This window comes from Protopterus annectens, chromosome 1.part2 (genome assembly GCF_019279795.1).
Source record: "Protopterus annectens isolate FY-2018-M chromosome 1.part2, PAN1.0, whole genome shotgun sequence".
Lineage (NCBI taxonomy): Eukaryota > Metazoa > Chordata > Ceratodontiformes > Protopteridae > Protopterus > Protopterus annectens.
In genome coordinates this window covers 556,685,526-556,704,331 of record NC_056727.1, presented here as the reverse complement: position 1 = coordinate 556,704,331, position 18,806 = coordinate 556,685,526, and the positions used below count along the sequence as shown (strand labels likewise).

Below are 18,806 nucleotides of genomic sequence, written 5' to 3'. Positions count from 1 at the left end.
AGAAGAATTAAGCTTTTTCCTTGGTGCCACTTGACATGCAAGACAGGCAGATGCTGCTTCTACCGTTTTCGCGCGCACACACACACACACACACACACACACACACACACACACACACACACACACATTCTGTTCATAAAGTTCACCCAGGGAGCCCACTGAATGTTCAGTCTTGATGTTCTTATATTAAAGTGACAAGGGGCTAACTGTCCCAAATCATTATGAATACCACATTGGGCCTAGCCTGAAAAACAGTCATGAGATAAGAGATTTACACATTCCACTAAATGAAATAAGTAAATGATTACACATGTACATAAACCTCTACACGTCCTTATTTTAGCTGATGAAATCATTTTTTTCTATTTTGTATCCTTTACTACTGTAATGTGTTTTGCAGTTAAAATATTATGCCAAGCAATTGTAGAACGTTTTCTGGCCTGTTGTCACTTGTTGTTAGCTTTGTACTCTCTGAATATGTGCTTTGGTGCTTTGTACTCTCTGAATATGTGCTTTGGTGCATTGCCCAGCTACTGTTCCATTCAATAATATGCATCTTGAGTAATAAATAAGACATTGTTGTTTCTTCAAAAATATATGAAGCTACATTCTGCTGTTTTTGTATAGTAATGCTCTGTGTTTCTTTTTACAGGGTTTCCCAAGTTAGCAAATGAAACCTTTAAAGCTTTGAAACCTGGACTTTCTGCTTACGCTGATGAACCTAATGAGGTAAACTGTGATTGCATGAATACTTCAAAGTTATTTTCTTAACTCTGTATATTGCAAAATCATGGGCTTTAGAGATTTGATCAGCAGTAGCAAAATTGGACTAAACATGGTCAGAACTGCAAAAATATTTTAGGTTACTGATGGTTGAAGGAGTTAATATAGTTATTATGTTTATTACCTAGTGTATACTGCGGTGGTGGTGCTGCGGTAGCATTGTCGCCTCACAGTAAGACATTGTCCTGTTCAATTCTCCGCTAGAGCGTCTTCTGTGTGGAGACGTGCGTGAATGGGTGTACCTTCGTTGAAGGTTGTGCGTCAGGGCCGGCAACTCGGCACGTAAAAATCTACTGCCAATCATTAGTGGACCGGAGTTCCGCTGTGGCGACCCCTAACCAGGAAAAGCCGAAAGATACAACAACAACCTAGTGTTGCATGTAATACAGCTTTACTGTAAATTATGTTGTATGTGATGCATGTATATTATACACTTTGTGGTAGCATTTATGGTATACTTTGCATTTGGCTATCCTTTAGATATTTGTCTTGTTTGTAAATTTAACATCTTATACTTTGGAGTAGCTGGTCTGTGCTTCTGTATACCTTGGCTACATTTGCATCACTTCTATGTAGTCTTGTTTGTCTTAAAGTCCTCCCTAGCCTGCAGGTTCCTTCCTGTTTACATTTCATCAATGTTACAACTCTTCAGTTTTCCCCAAAGCTGTTTTGTTCCCTGTTATTATGTGTGTGTGTGTGTGTGTGTGTGTGTGTGTGTGTGTGTGTGTGTGTGTGTGTGTGTGTGTGTGTGTTTGTGTGTGTTGTTGTTGTTGCTGCTGAATGTATAGTACATGGGTAAACAGTTTCTTCACTTTTTCAGTGCTGTTTATTTACAGTGCAAACATAAAATTAAAATCCACCTCACAAAACTAACAATGGTAGGAACACTTATGTGCAATGCAGTGTTAAGTCACACACAGTTCTGAATTCAGTCTCAGTCTGCTGTTGCTCCTTGACTATATTTTCAGGGCATCCTTCTCCAAAGTTCCACAGCTTCACAGCTTCCTCTGTTCAGCACCTATGTAGACTCTCGAATTTTGCCCCAAGGTCCCTCTTATGTGAAAGGCAAACATCTGTCACATTGTGACTTTTTAGTTCTCCTTTAACAGGCAAGTCACATTTCCTGAGCCATTTTACATGAAGCATTATCATATCTATTAGGTATACATGCTGCTGCAAAGTTGTAGTAATACTTGGTGCATGTACTGCACGTGGAAATATAATTTCTCACCTATCAAGTAACCACTCTACTACAGTGATCTCAACCCCACTTCGGCATAGACGTCTGGTTCCATACTATGCTTTATGGGGGTTAAGGTGATCCATCCACATTTTTGTGGTATGTCAAATGGTGAAATAGAAAGACTAGTGATAAAGTCCACCTACATAATTTAGTGTTAACATTGCAGTGTTTGCACAACCACTGCAGGGATGTGAATCTACATCACAGTAAATAATACTGTAAAGAAGTTAGTGCCTAATTAATAGGAGGAATTCTTACTCGGTTGTAAAGTATCTTGTCTTAGCCTTACTTAGCTTCCTATTTAGGTGGCAGACTGGGTGTTCCTCAACACCTACTTCCTAAGGTAACACAGTTCCCAACCCAACTTTGAATTCATCAGTGTGCAAAATGAAGGGTTTGATAAAAACAGAAGGGAAAAAAGACCAGCTCTGCGCATAAGAGTTTTTATTTATTTAAAAGCCTCATCTGGTGCTATGGTGCCTTACTTTTTATAAGACTTGTTAGAAAACAAGCTGTGGAGGCAAAACGGGATATGAAATTTGTGTAGTAGCATGCTATTGTAAGAGTGTTTCATTGGTCATTTGGTACTGGGTACAGGCCAGTTTTTGACCACATTTATTTTATCTGTTTGAGGTGTAATCACTTTTCTCCCAGTCACATACCCAAAGTGCCTGGCTTCTGTCTTACAAATCTTACTTTTGGAAATATGAACTGTTAAGTCCTACTTGTCCTAGAGTCCAGCTCAGCCTAGATTTTGGATGAATGTGACTCTCAAGCTTCTGAATAAACTATTATGTCATCAAGGTACACTGCATGTACCTGGTGTAAAGTTTCAAACCTTAATCTATGAGCCTTTGAGAGATGGCAGGAGCTCCAGGACATCCAAGGAGCTAGACAGTATAATTAGAAGGACCTTAAGGAATAAAGTATGCTGCCTTTTCCTTGGCTCCGAAGTAAGGGAAATCTTCCAATACCCTTTCAAATAAGGTTATTCACTCTGGGAATTGGGTAAGCATTAGACATGGCTATGCCATTAAGTTTTTAGAACACATTATATAACCTTATGAAGACATCCAGCTTCACAATTGACACAACTTCACAACTGACACAATCAGCCTTCTACATTCATATTGGGACTCCTCAGTAACTCCTGACTTAGGTAATTACCCTTCTTCACTTGCTACTTTTCATCGGTACTCTGACATCCTGTTCGTTTACTTTCTCCGCACCACAGTTTCAGTATAATGCTGTATTATGTCCGTTCTACCATGTAACTTAAAAAATATCTTTATTTCATGGTAAAACACTTTCACTTTTGCTTCTAGGTTATAGACAATGTTTAATTTACTTGAACAGCAAGTACAGAATTCCCTGATACCATACAGTTTGTGTATGTATGTCATCTCCCAGGCTGATCACAGAAGCTTCTGTTTCCTTTTATTGTTTTAACAGATTCTGGTGATATACCTGCCCTGGTTTTCTCTTTCCGGGCTGTATTTTTTGTAGTACACCTCATTCATTTTCTCTACCTTGCCAGGGAGTCACTGCCATCTTGCTAGGAAATTTGTTTCAGCAGAAAACACTAACACTACAACTCTTGTTTTAAGCAGCCTAGTTCTAGCATTTTAATACATTGTCTGTTGCTTCTTCTGTGCCCTTTGCATATGATGTCCTTCCTTATCACCATTGCAGTATTCATCACATTTGGGATCTACTGCCAAGGATAGCCCAATGTATGTCCAGTACACTAAAGCCTTTGCATCCTCCTGGCATTGTATGTCAGATGTATGCTGCCTGTGCAGGAGTAGGGAATAAAGGTGACATACACATGCTCCATAGTCGAACTTGTTTGATACTAATCCAAAAGCCACAGTTGAACATTGGTCTGAACACCCTTCACTGAGCTGGTTTCTATTGAGGCATTTATAGATATGTGTCTCTTTGGAATCCCTTTTTTTTCTATTCTGTCTGTCTACTTGGGTTTCATGTCATCCAGGAAGGGAAGATATCAGTTTCAGAGCCAGATTCCCCATAAAGACCGTCACAAAAAGTGTTTATTCTGCCTAGATGTTTCACATGTTCATAGCCAGTTTGCCATTTGTCAACAAGCTTTTGTCCCTAAAACTCTTCACAGCCATCTGTCAACCAATGTCTTAAACGTTTGACTGGGGGTACCATGGCTGAATTCTCTTGCCCTGAGGTACATCCAACTATTAAAGACTCTGGTTCTATCTAGCCTCCACCAGAATGTCTCTCAAGGTGAATGAAGACGCCTAGAATGGTCTGTTAATGACACTGGTTTCCTATCGTCCGACCATGTGGGAAGCCGGCATGGAACCGGCTTCTTGCACATCCTCCTGAAACAATGCAAACATCTGCCATAGACATTTAGGGAAACCATGGCTGATCATTTATGAAGGGCCCAAAGGGATTCCTCAGATTCTTGTTAGGGAAGAGATTTCTGGTACCCTTACTGAGTATAGGAATGGCTCTGAGCCCCTCGGGTTGGCCAAAGCTGATGGCCCATTAAAGAAGAAATAGAAAACTAAACACATTCCTCCCATTGCTGAGGAACCACAGAGGGAATGGCAGGATGGTACCCAAAGTTCAATGCCTTGATCCCTTGGAGGCCCATTTGGGGTTTACTGCTCCTGCTTTTCCTTGGTCATTTACTCCAACCAAAAGGACTAGGGAATCTGATTCTTTAGGTGAGGAGATGGATTTAGGAGAGGAATCCTTGACCAACTCCTCACAGATTGCCTCGCCTTTATATTATGGGTCTGATTAATAGGATTCCTTGACCCTTGATTCTCCCACATCTGACATTCAAAGGAGATATTATGTACTGTTACAGATGGAATCTACTAAACCTTTTGCTGAACCCCTTGTGTTGGATACATTTGCAGCTTCCTCTATGGCTTCTGATTCATAATGTCTGGCTCCTAAGAAGCCCTGCCATTTTTATAAGGTGCCTGAGGTCTTTTGAGTACCTTTTATTACAAGAGTCCTTCTTCAGACCCTGCTGTTATCTCTTGTTTCTACTGATAAGCCATCCAAGCTTTTAGCCTCTTCCAAATTTCAGGCTGTGGACAGGCTGGGAAAAATGGTTTATACTTCTGCTACTCTGGCCTTCAGGGCTATAAGTTATCAAATCCATGTGACCAGGTATGTTTTAGCCCTTTTTTATACAAGAAACATCATTATTAAATTATCACTTATGACATAGGCAATCATACATTTATATAAATGAAAACGAACAATACTGACATATTTTTAGTTACTGACATCATACATCACTTATAATTTATCCAGTCATTATCAGTCAAACATTGTGTAGCTCATTCAAAACTTGCCTTCATTTAGACCTCCTCCAAAACATTGTTCTGTATGTATTGTTCCCATAATTCCAATTTTTCTCTGTAATTTACTCCTACTGTTTTCTAAATATTTAATTTCCAGTTGTTTTATCTCTGTTGCCATATTCAGTACTTCTAGTACAGTTGGTTTAGACTTTGATTTACATTTTCTAGTAACTGCCTTTTTGGCAGCCACCACAATTACTCAGCAAAGCCTTACTATTTCTAGGCAATTCCCATTTGCTGTCATAGCTCAAAACACCATTTCCTTACTTGTATCAGTTTGCTCACCCAGTATTTCTGATAAAGTAGTCTGCAGGGAAATTTTAAAGTGTGCCAACTGATTACACTCCCAAAAAATATGTTCCCAGTTGCCTTTTTCTTACCCATTACAGCTCCAACATTTCACAGCTACCTAAGGAAAACTTCTTTAGAACTACTTGGGGTATAAAATACCTTTGTAAGCACTTCCAAGCAAAGATCCTAAATCCTGTAGACTTTGTTGCATTTTTGGGAATCATACATATATCCCCATACCACCATGTTCTGTTGGGGGGATTAGCATATCCCATTTGACTCTTTCCTTCTTCACCTCCCAGATAAAATCCTTCATCTCTTTATTAATTGCTATCCAAAACTTCTCTGGATGATAACAAATTTGCCTGACTTGTGTATAAAGCTAAGGGGGCTAAAAACATTTTGACTGCTTGTATCCTGCTGTCTGTATCCATATAAAATAGCTTCCAATTTCTCAGTTTTTGTATTATCTTTTGCTGTAGTCTCTTCCCACATATCCTTAGCCACCGTAACAGAATCCTTTTTAATCCGTACTCCTAAGTGCTGCATTTTATCATGTCACCATAAATATGGGTATTGCTGAACCAATTCATTGTGAGTACATAGATTACAGCTTTTTGCCTTTGTAATTCATTAATTTTGTATCCCAAAAAGACTTGAAACTGTCTCAAAATGTTCCACAACAATGAAATGTCCTTTTTTGGGTTTATCGGGTATAAAATAATATCATCTGCAAATAAAGCCAACTATTCTTGACTACCATACTAATTATATCCTTGAATTTCTGGGTCCACTGTTTTCTTTGTTAGTGGTTCTAAGTATAACACAAATAACATAAGGGAAAGAGGACACCCTTGCATGGTTCCTCTGCTCAAACAGAATTTATCAGAGAGAAACCCACCCACTTTAATTTTTGCCTCCGATCCCTCATATATTCTCCTCATCAACCTTATAATTTTGTCAGAGAATGCAAATGCTTCCATTGCCCTACTCATAAATCCCACCTTACTCACTTACCTGTCAAATGCTTTCTCTGCATCAAGACCAACCAACAACAGTTGTATTTTCTTACATTCTACTTACCTCTGGATCATCGTTCTATTAATGCTGTCAAATGTTTGCCTCCCCTCCAAAAAAACAACATTGATCCAATAAGGTAGCTACCTAAGGAAAACATTTATTTATTAATGAACTATGAGGTAGCTGTAGAGACATTAAGTGAAGAATTTAGACAGAGGGGTATGCCATAAGTGAGTTGAATAATAGACAACAAGAGGTACATGCCCTGAGAGGTACAGAGGGTAAACCTTATTTTAAAGGTGATAGGAGGCATGAAAAGAAAGTGAATTTAAATAAACATAGGCGTGGTTTTACATTAAAATATAGTAGTAATATACAATCTGTATGTAATGTGGTTAGAAATAACTGGTCTATATTTAAAATAGATGATGGGATGAATGAACTGGTGGGTGCTAAGCCTAAATTTATTTTTAAAAATAACATCTCGTTGAAAATGGAGCTGTGTTATAAACCTCACTATGAACAAACTAGGTTGAATGTAAGAGAGGGCACTTTTCCCTGTAGGAGCTGTAAAGCTTGCAGTTTCATGTTAGGGAATAGACAGTTTAAACACCCTATTACGGATGAGCTGTATGAATTTTGCTTATATGCAAACTGTCTGAGAATTTAGTGTATTTAGCTACATGTGTAGACTATACATCTTTCTACATAGGGAAGACCACTCAGAAGCTTAAAGAGAGGGTTCTGCAACACTTGGGGGATATTAGGAACAAAAGGCATTTAAATGCTTTCTATAAACATATTAAGGATAATGAGGGCCATTCTTTTAAGTTTGCAGTGGTAGATATTGTTCATAATAACCTTAGAGGAGGTGATTTGAGCAACAAAGTGGAATATAAGGAGATGAATTGGATATCAGCTCTGCAGGCACATAGACCTCCTGATCTTAATTATACTATACCTTTAAAACCAGCACCAAAGCTAGACCATTACATCATTAATGAGTATGTATGTGACTGGATACAGGTTCTTTAAGTACCTAGTTACTTGTTCCTGTTCTTGTAGTAGGATCTAATGAAGCATTGTTGCAAAAACACTTATCCTCTGATTATTCTGGTGTTTTATTAAAGAAGAGTTTTATCTACAAGAGAATCTGACTTTTTATGCATGAAACCTTGTTGGATACACTGAACTACTGTGGATGTGTGATTATTTTGGTTGCAGTGAATCCTTTGTTCGTTGGATTGGTAATCTTGGCTGCTGGAATTATAAATAAATTCTCTCCAAGTTCCTGCTACTGAATTTACGTCTTCCATACCAAGTATTTTCATAATTTCCTTAGAAATCTAGCTTCTTTTGTTATCTGTTCCCTTCTCGGCCCCCCAGATACCATCCACACTGTTGCAATTCATATTCCATTCTCCACTTGTAAGTAATATTCCCTGCTTAAAGCTGATTACTTCTCCCAAACTTTTCTTAAGCTCCATAATAGCAGTTATGGGTGAAATATAAACATATGCCAGTGTAATCCTCCTCCCTTGCCATTAGTCCCTTACTTTCACAAATCTACCATTATTATCTTTCTTCCTATTCTATTACTGTTGGTGCTCCTCTAGCAATTAGTACAAGTATTTCCTTTGTCCTTGATACTGTGCTGAATGTCCTTCCTGAAATCTTTTCTTTATCAAATTCACCTTCTCATTTATTTCCAAGTGTTTCCTGTAGCATGGCTGTTTGCACTCTGCATGTCTTGATATAATTCAGTACTTTTTCCTTTTTGTCTATATCTGTGAGGTCATTCACATTCCAAAATAATAATTCTAGTATAACCATTATGATAAGTTATTATTCTAATCTGTTGTATATGACAGCCTCGTTAAATGTCTTTTCCAGCTTTTGTGTTATATACACCCACTAATGTTTGGCAGGTTGATCTTTTATACAGTTGCTTCTTGCCATTTTTAGTTGAACCTGTGTCACATTTTACAAGGTTTCTGTTTAACGAAAACCCTCAAAATACACACAACATAACCAATTAACTTAAAGCACATACACAAAATGATGGACATCTTCAAATGATGAAGTTAAACCCTCATGATAGGAACAGTTGTCCCAAATGGGCAACTATATACACACAGGCAAAATCTATTACAGCCTGTGATCCTACTTGCACTAACTTGTCTTCCCTTTATTCCCCTCCTAGATATGAAAAACAGCTTGTATGATTTCAGAAAAAAAAAATAACTTGTAGCCTTAAAAAATGCTTTGGCTTTTATTACATGCCAGTCAGCTTGTCTCCTAAGACTAATCCTAATCCCTTTCCCATGGAAAAAAATAGTCTTCTCTCTTGATAATAGAACCATTGAAATCATTTCTCATAGCAGATTATTTGGAGTGATAGTATAATCTTAAAATCTGAAGTAGTTAACTTCATTTGGGCATCAACCTATGGGTCTTCGGATCCATATCGGATCCGTGCCGGCAGTTTTCAACAGCTGAGATCTGAGCTCCAAGCTCCTCCCCCTACCCATAATCCCCTGCCATCCCTACCTGACCCCAGATCTAGTTTGCCGCGGTTGAAGCCAGCAGCTTGATCTTTGAGTTCCAGGCGTCGGTTGTTTCTTAGCAAGACTTTGTGAGAAAATGTAATCTTTTTCTTTTACTTTCCTGTCAGAAAAAGTGTTTGTGAGTGTTTAGCATCCCCTCATAGTTTTTCTCTCTACAAATTTTAATTTAGCTTACCCCCCCCCCCTCGTGAGAGCGTTAGGGCATGTGTCTGTGTGTGATTGGGGCCTAGTGCGTGTGTAGATGTACATGTAAATGTACCGAGTGTGGCCATAAGCTATCCCCAGCGGATGGCCACACTTGGTGCATGTTGTGCCTTGGGGTTGAACACCTCTCCTCTGGCTGCACTATTTGTGTGGCATTCAACCCCAGGGCACTTAAGGACCAGAGGTCAAAGTTGATTCTGGTGGGAATTCTGCCCCAGGACTCGGCTCCGACCTCCGGTCCCCCCGTGGTGCCTGCCGCAGCTGCGACAGTATCCACGACTGCTTCCCTTCCCCTGGCCAGGACTCAACCTCCCACCTTGGGCCAGGAGGATAGGGAAGCCAGAAAAGAGAAGCGCAGGGGGAAGCACCACAAGCGGTGGGCCGAGGCCTCTACATCGGCCCCACCAGCTATGCGGGCTTCTCCCTCCGAGCCTTCTTCTTCCCGGCTCCAGTCACCTTGCTTCTCACGGGGACCGGAGGAGGAGGCCCGGTCTCCCTCGAGGTCATCGAGGCGGCACTCCCGTCCTGCCTCGGTGGCCTCCTCTAGGTCGACCAAAAGCTTAACGGACGCAGATTTGGACCGGATGATGAGAAGATTCCTCCAGGCCCAACTGCAGATGGGAGTGCTCCTGCCTCCCCCCCTCCGGGGGGGGGCTCGACCCCCTTTTTCACTCCAATTGCTCCTTCTCCAACTTGCTTCCTGGGTTTGGAGTCCTCGGAGCCGAGTGGCATTGGAGCCGGGGGTGTGTCGGGTCCCTTTTCGGCAGATCCGAGCTCTCGGAACCGAGAGCTGAGCTTCGGATCCGCGGGTGTCAGTGTGCCTTCGGCTCCGTCCAGATCGGAGCATACTGGCCCGTCGGATCCGATAGTGTCGGCTCCGGCCCCGATCCGCTCGTCTGATCCGAGGGAGGGTTTGCTCTCGGATCCCAGAGAGAGCAGCTCTCCTTCGGCTTTCGACGTGGTGGAGAGGGCTCTGTCGAGAGATTCCAGGCCCCCAGCCACAGCTACGGCTCCACCCCACACTCCCTCTCAGTTGGTTCTGACTTCTATCAACCGGCCCCAGGGACAGCCTGTTCTAACATCCCAAGTAGTTCCCTTGTTGGGACATGATGAGCCTGGTGAGGCCTCCTCGGACAGTCCCCCCGAGGAGGTCCCTCACAAGCGCAAGTGCAAAAGGGAGGCACTTGGACTCCCCTGAGCCCTTGACCGAGGACACAGATTTGGAGGAAGGGGAAGGCTCCCCAAGATCACCCCCGAAGACGTCTCCTTTGGAGACATCATGGAGATGCTCAGAATAAGGGGAGGGTGGTCCGCCCCAAAGCCTACCTCGGACGAGTCTATGTTCCTGGAGGCGTTTGAAGCAGGCCCATCTACCTCTTGGGTGTCCCCTCCAGCCGACCCCCTTGTTGACCTGATCACTACCAGGGCATGGAAGGAGCCGGACACTGTGGAGCCCATCCCGAAGAGACCTAATAGGATACTTAGTCCCCCCTCCAACAGAGTGCACTGGAGTAAGGGATCCCCGTTAGATGCCATGTTGGTGGCGGCAGCCACCAAGAGGGAACTGGCCCAAGAAAGTCCCTCGGTCCATCCTCCTAGCAAGGAGTCTCAGGCAATGGACCACCTTGGGAAGCAAATCTTCAGTTCAACTACCTTCTCGGTAAGGTCACTGAACTACATGGCACATGTCATACGGCTCCAACGAGACCTTATTAAAGAGTGCGCTGGGTCGCCCCCGGAGTCCATGTCAGCAGAGGACAAGCAGGTGTACTCTGCCCGAATGGCCACTCTAAGGTCTATTTCTAATACCTCTATGCGGCTACTATCCCATGCTATGGAAGGAGCCGCTAGCGGAGCAGGCGTTGTCATGAGGTGACAGGCGTGGCTCCGCCACTGTGATTTCGCGGAACCCTTTAAGGCATCGTTCGCTAATGCCCCATTCGATGGTTCTGCCCTCTTTGGCAAAACCGTACGTGAAACTTTAGTCCAGAGTGAGAAGGACGGGAAGACGTTTGCCATCGGAGTCCGCTTCTCTGCTACCCAGAGGTCTTTCTCCAAGAACCAAAAGGGACAGAAGAAGATGTGGTTCTGGAAGTCGCAACAGTCCCATGACTCTCCGGACACCCAGTCCTTCCGAGGCAGAGGAGGACAGGGTGGACGCTGCCCTAGGGGCAGAGGGGGTCCGAGGAATTTTGGGTCCAGAGAATCATTCTCTGATCGGCCCACGCAGCAACCCTGAGGGGTTACCCGACTGCTCCACTCTGGAGGCAGTCGGGGGGGCGTTTTTTGAGGCACCTGGCAGCTTTGGGAGTCCATCACGACAGATCGTTGGGTGCTTCGTGTCATATCCAGAGGTTACCAAATCCCGTTTCTTCATCCCTCTCGCAATCCCAGATTCCTCCCCGATGTCCCCCCCCCGATCAGAGGGAGGCCGCGGCTGCGGAAATCCAGCAGCTGCTAGAAAAAAGAGCCATTCAGCATGTTCCCCCTGACCATTTCAGATCGGGCTTTTACTCCAGGTTCTTCTTGGTGCCAAAAAAGACGGGGGACTTAAGGCCAATCCTCGATCTATCCCTCTTGAACCTGTCGGTAACCAAGGAAAAGTTCTGGATGGTCACACTTCAATCCATTCTCCCCCTTTTGCAGGAGAACGACTGGATGTGCTCTGTAGACCTCAAGGATGCATACTACCACACCTTGATGGATAGACGCTCCAGGAGGTTCCTCCGCTTCTGGCTAGGAGCCAGCCATTACCAATTCAGGGTCCTTCCCTTTGGTCTCACCACAGCCCCCAGGGTGTTTACCAAGGTTTTGTCAGTGATAGCGGCCCACCTGAGACTCCAGGGAATTCAGGTATTCCCCTACCTAGACGACTGGCTCCTGACCGCCCCCACAAGGCATCTACTCTGCGCGGCCAGGGACTCTTTCCTCCGTCTAGCTCCCCAGCTGGGACTCTTTCCTCCGTCTAGCTCCCCAGCTGGGGATCACAGTCAATGTAGAAAAATCTTCCCTTCTGCTGACACAAATCATAGACTTCATCGGAGCCAGATTGGATACAAGCCGGCTCCTAGCCTTCTTGACTTAGGACCGACTTCAAACCCTGAGACTCCATGTGCGGGCCATTCTTCAATCCCCAGCTCCTTCAGCAGCTCTGGTCCTGAGGGCCCTAGGGTTGATGGCAGCTGCCATCAACCTGCTGCCCATGGCGCGTTTGCACATGAGGGTCCTGCAGTGGACCCTCCAAGTCCAATGGTCCTTCCTGCATTACCCTCTAAACCATCCCAGTCGCCTTAGCAGGGTTTGCAGGAAGGCCCTCCTGTGGTGGCTCCAGTCCCCGGACCTCCTCAAAGGTCGGCCCTTTGCTATGCACCATCCCCTAACCACGGTGACCACGGATGCCTCTCGCCTTGGATGGGGGGGCATTGTCTAGGCAGGACAGTACAAGGCACGTGGGACCACACGGAGACCTCACTGCATATCAATGTCCTAGAGATGAGGGTGGTGCTGTTGGCGTTGCAAGCACTTCAGAGCCTTCTTCCCGTTGGGACTATTGCGGTCTAGACGGACAACATGTCGGTAGTCTGGTATATCAACAAACAAGGGGGAACCAGGTCCTATCCACTTTGCCGAGAGGCCATGAGAGTGTGGGAATGGGCGATCTCCACCAACCGCTTTCTCATAGCGACGCACATTCCGGGATGGTCCAACATCCTAGCGAACAGACTGAGTCGCACGATTCTCTTGCCGTACGAATGGTCTCTGAATCCCGAAGTAGCAAAACAAATATTCTCCAAATGGGGTCAACCATGTTGCGGTCTTTTCGCTTCTCCCTCAAACACGACGTGCAACGACTACTTCGCTCTAATTCTCCCACCCGGGGAATCCCCCCAAGATGCTCTGGTACATGCTTGGCCGCCTTTTCTCCTCTATGCTTACCCTCCTCTTCCTCTAATGCTGAAGTTCTTACAGAAAGCCAGACGGCTGGGGAGCAGAATAATCCTCATTGCCCCATTCTGGCCTCGTCAGGCTTGGTTCCCTTATCTACGGTCTCATCTAGTGAATCCTCCCTGGATTCTGGATCCTATTCCGGATCTGATCTCGCACCCGTTAGACCTTCCGATCCCGAATCTGGACAATCTGAAGCTCACGGCTTGGTTGCTCCAGTTCCACTTCTAGCTGGGACTCCCGGTATCTCTTCCCCAGTCAAAGCTATCTTAGTGGCGGCCCACAAGCCGTCTACTAGAAGGTTTTATGATAGCAAATGGAAATGGTTCTGTTTGGGCAGAGCAACAAAGATTAGACCCCTTTACGGCTCCGTTGCCTGCAGTGTTAGACTTTTTGTCAGGACTTTTTGACCAAGGAGCCAGCTCTTCCAAGGTCAGAGTTCAGCTGGCAGCAATTTCACATTATCATGTGGGGAGTGACCTAGGCCCTTTGATCTCAACCAGATTGTGTAAGGCCTTTTTGAAGGGTACCTTCCTACTAAGACCCCCGGTGAAGGATGTTGTCCCTCCTTGGGATTTAGCGCTCGTACTCCAGACTTTGACAGCTCCTCCCTTTGAGCCTGCAGCTTCAGTGGATCTTAAACTATTATCCTGGAAAACAGCCTTTCTCGTTCTGAACTTCAAGCCCTTTCTGCCAAGCCACCGTATTTGACCTTTCATAAAGACAGAGTATCCCTCAGGACCAATCCCTCTTTTCTTCCTAAGATTGCTTCCGAATCAAATATCAATCAAACTATTAATTTACCTGTCTTTTTTCCTAATTACCAAAACAAAGGCGAATACAAGTTGCACTCGTTGGATGTTCATAGACAACTACGTTTCTGCTTGCACAGAACAGCTGGTCATAGGCAGTCAGACCAGCTGTTTATTTCATTTGCTAAATCTAATTTTGGGAAATCAGTTTCAAAAGTCTCACTGTCCAGGTGGATTTTGCAGTGTATTCTACTGGCATATGAAAGTTCTGGCCGGCCCGCACCCCAAGGAGTCCACGCCCATTCTACTAGGTCAATTTTCACCTCTGCTGCCTTTCATTCTAGAGTCTCATTGGATGAAATTTGTTCGGCAGCCACTTGGGCTTCATCTCATACCTTTATAAATCATTATAAGTTGGATCTGGTCTCCAGAGGGAGAGCATCCTTTGGCTCTGCAGTGCTCCGGAACATCCTTCCATAAGGACCTCCCAAGATTTAGGTAGCTGGAGACTCTGTCCCATAGGTTGATGCCCAAATGAAGTTAACTACTTCAGGTTAAGAAGCTATGTACTCACCATAACATTCCATCTGAGTAGGTAAACTTCATTTGGCAGCAACAGTCTCCCTTTCCTTCCCCCTGACCATCGGATGTTTATATTACTCTTTGTCATCTGATTGTATCGAGGTCAGATCATAGACTGGCTATTTGGTGCAGGTCTTGCATTAGGCAAACTCGATCTGAGGTCAGGTAGGGATGGCAGGGGATTATGGGTAGGGGAGAGGAGCTTGGAGCTTGGATCTCAGCTGTTGGAAACTGCCGGCTCGGATCCGATATGGATCCAAAGACCCATAGGTTGCTGCCAAATAAAGTTTAACTACTCAGATGGAACATTATGGTGAGTACATAACTTCTTATTCGACCTGCATACACAAAACTGCTTACGGGAAAAACTCATCAAAACTGTGGGATGCTGTATAGAGCCAAATACTTTCTCACCAACACAAGTAAAATTATACTTGCCACTCTACTTATCTCCTCCCTATACTTTTTTATGGCGTTCCCATCCGTACCAACCTTCAGGCATCACAAAAATCAAAACTTGAACAATGCTATAACAAAGTTGTTAAATTTGCAGCAAATACCCCTTTCAGAATCCACCACTGTATATCACTATAAAGCCAAAATTGGTTAGAACTACCCCATCAAATAATATATACACACAGCGTCTTGCCACCTATAAAATAAACAAAAAAAATACACCAAGGAGGCAGCAACTGGTGCTTCTGGTAACTCGGCATTTAGCCTTCAAGAAATAATACAAGCCACCAACATGCCCATCCATTATATTACAAAGCTGCTCCAATCAAATCCACCCACTTAATAATTCAATTAACACTTATTTAAATCAACATTCCCCCATGAAAACATTCCCCCATGAAAACCCACAAACATTACAACATCAATACACCATTACTTATTTCTATTGTAATTTCACCTATAAAATTATCCAGAATCTATCTGCTTGCTCATCAGTAAATAACATTATATACAACTATGTTCCTAGTCGGCCACAGTGATCCAGTGACCAAAAACTCCTGTCTGTCCACAGATGTATCAAATCTGCTGGGCATTATCTGTACTCTTACCATGTTTCTAAGGCCTGGAACTCCTTATTGTATCCATCAGGTCAGTACCCTCCCTCCCATGCCTCAAAACCATTCTGAAAGACTTCCTAGTCAAAAGTTGCCTTTGTTCTTGTTCGACATTAGGATAAACTATATTCCTAAATGTGAGTAAAGACCCATTCATATCTCATATCTCTTTACTCTCCTTTCTTCACTCACTTCATTAGTTCTATCAATTTCTCTCCTTTAGCTTTCTCTCTAAATATACCATAAACCTGTTTTTCTCTCGCTTCATATTGCAATTTCTGTTTGTGATATACTAACTTACCTTTAATTTCTCTACAAACTGACTAAACCTTTTCTAACTATTAAATCATTGTCATATAACTTGTGTTTTCATATTATGTCTGATTTGGTATAATTACTTGAACTGTAGTTGTTTTTGTATTATTTTAAAGACTGTAAAAGTATTGTTCTTAAAATGTTTCATAATACTTGGGAGCTTTTTTTCCCTGGGCCTCCACTGAAAATGGGCTCCTACCCAGTTGAACTTTCCTGGTAATCAAATGTCAATAAATAAATAAAATGTACAAAACAAAGTAGTCATGGAAAAAATGCAGTCTTGAAACCAAAATACTTAACACAAAAAGCAGACTGCAGCACAGCTGGAATTCTTTAAAACAAATTTAATGAAGCATCGGATATAAAACCATAAAACAGGTGTAAAGGTAAGCACTTTCACGTTCTAAACAAATGCTACTTCAGACCATTTAAATGAATGAAAGAAATAGCAACATTTAAATACAATAGTAAAATGAAAAAAAGGCTTCCACCACAACGAAAAGTTCACTGAGAAATTCTTTTAAAATGTAGGCTTTAATAAAACGAAGAAATAAAAAGCACAAATTGTGCTGTTCAAGTTGCAGGTCAAACAGGATAAGCACTTTCAGTTAAAAAACCTTCAGATCCTAATGTGTAGACCTGACTTGCTGCTGTTAAATAAATATCCTTAATTGCTCAACCAATCACATAGAGCAATCAGATGCACGCCTTCCTTAAGCCTCCATTTCATTTCTTAATTAGGCTTCTCTCTTTCAAAATAGGTTTAATAGGAACTACTCTGTTGAGCCCTGGAAATAAATTAGCTCTGAGGTTCATGATCCTTTAAATACAAGGTATTACAAAGTAACCAATGTAGTCCATTCACTTGAACAGGTGGCATGATTTCAAACAAGGTTTTAAAGACATAGTATCATTTAGACCAAATTTCTTATCTGATTGTAGTGTTATAATCCATCGTAACTCTAATTATTCAGTTTTATTCCTAATATCACCTAAATGTTTGTCTGCTCTAACAAATTGGAAAACTAAAAACAAAACTTGTTCATGTCCCTTCAGAGATGCATTGTCTTGGTAAAGCATTCCTGTCATTATTTCTGTGCATGTCATATGTATGCACTCGAACTCTCTCCCTCGGAGACTGGTTCATTTTACCTACATAGAATGCTTGACAGCACTTACATATAGTTAAAGGACCACTACGGGCAAACGATGAAAAAACATATATTTTTTATCTTGCCGTGATTTACTGCACCTCCTAAAGCTGCCTGCAGCAAAATAAGTACTCATTCTTAATTTTATTTTTTTTTACTCTTGTCTGCCCTCATGGGGGCAGACATTGTGATTCCTTTGGAAAGCTAAATCTGTCTCAATGCACAGACTGTAAGAACAAATAGCCCTACCATTTGTTGTCAGACTAGACTTCCATTCACTTGGCATTTTTTTTCAGGTGACCATTCTAAGTTTGAGAGTCTGCAGCTCATGTGTCATTCACTGGTATGCGCTGAGTTTTACAAATGTTGTTCCTATTGATGTACTACACATTCTCTGAAAGAAACTTGCAAAAGTGTCAACAAATTACTGAGATAAATAAAACTTTTCCAAGGAGCAGTTTTGCAGGTTTCTATTCCTGGCCAAGTTACTCATCCCATCTCCCCTCCTTCAGTGGGCTACAGTCTCACATTTCCAGCTTGGGTAGATTCAACTATTTCGTCAGCTTTGCATGACAATAGACATAAAAAAAAATCACAGCCTGGTGTGCCACTAAAACTGTTCCCTTATGTGTCTCTTCACTTCTGAATAGCATTTCCCCAGGAATAAAAAAAAAAGCAAAGCACACACAGTCCAGAGTTTGGGCCAATCTATCCATTTCTTAATGTGCACAGTAAAACATTCAGTTTGTAATGCATTCTGGCTGCTGACATGGTTATCTTTACATAATTATTCTCTTATAGCATAACCTGAACTTATGGTATTCAATGCCAAGCTTTACAACAGTTCTCAGTTTCTTAACAATCATCTCCCAAGCCTCTGATGTGACCCAGTACTTTGTCAATATGCTGTAAATACATAGATTAATACAAATATTTGTGCACATATGACACATACAAATACACATATAGCGTCATTAAAACAAGATAAATACAATATAAATCATATCAATATAGTTATGATTTCTAGTTTATAACCGTGTTTGTCTATGGAAACTTATTTTTGAATTTATGTTCAAGCAATTGTATATTTGTTGTATATCATCTTGTTTAATTGTTTCTTAATATTCTAACCACTGTATGCTGCATCAATTGTAAAACTCTGATTTTACTCCTTTTATATTTTCTATGGTCTTTGTACAAAATAGCTATGTTTGTATAATTTATTTTTATAATTCTTTACTATGTATCTGGGGCTTTTCTCCCCGAGCCTCTGCTGAAAACAGTCACCTTGTGTCCAGTCGGACTAACCTGGTAAACAAATGGAAAATAAATAAAAAATAAAATATACTAAGAAAATCAATCAATATGCCAAGAAAAATCCAAAAGTTTAAAAAAAAAAAACACAAAAGGAAGGAAAATGTTTCCTTGATGCTGTCATGAAAATCCCACTCACTTATTCAGATATTATGGACAAACATATAGTTAGGCACACTGATGTCCCACTCACCAGGCTAAATAAGG

At 42.2% G+C, this 18,806-nt stretch overlaps 1 protein-coding gene across 2 annotated transcripts in view; it reads left to right on the top strand.

Annotated features, from left to right (window-relative positions):
- The window catches only part of ENTPD6 (ectonucleoside triphosphate diphosphohydrolase 6), a 921,044-nt gene that overhangs the window by 303,984 nt on the left and 598,254 nt on the right, over positions 1-18,806 (top strand). For both annotated transcript variants that reach the window (XM_044057700.1, XM_044057708.1), the window contains exon 3: positions 653-729. In XM_044057700.1, coding sequence (XP_043913635.1) covers positions 653-729 — 77 coding nt within the window. The remainder of the gene's footprint in view (positions 1-652; positions 730-18,806) is intronic.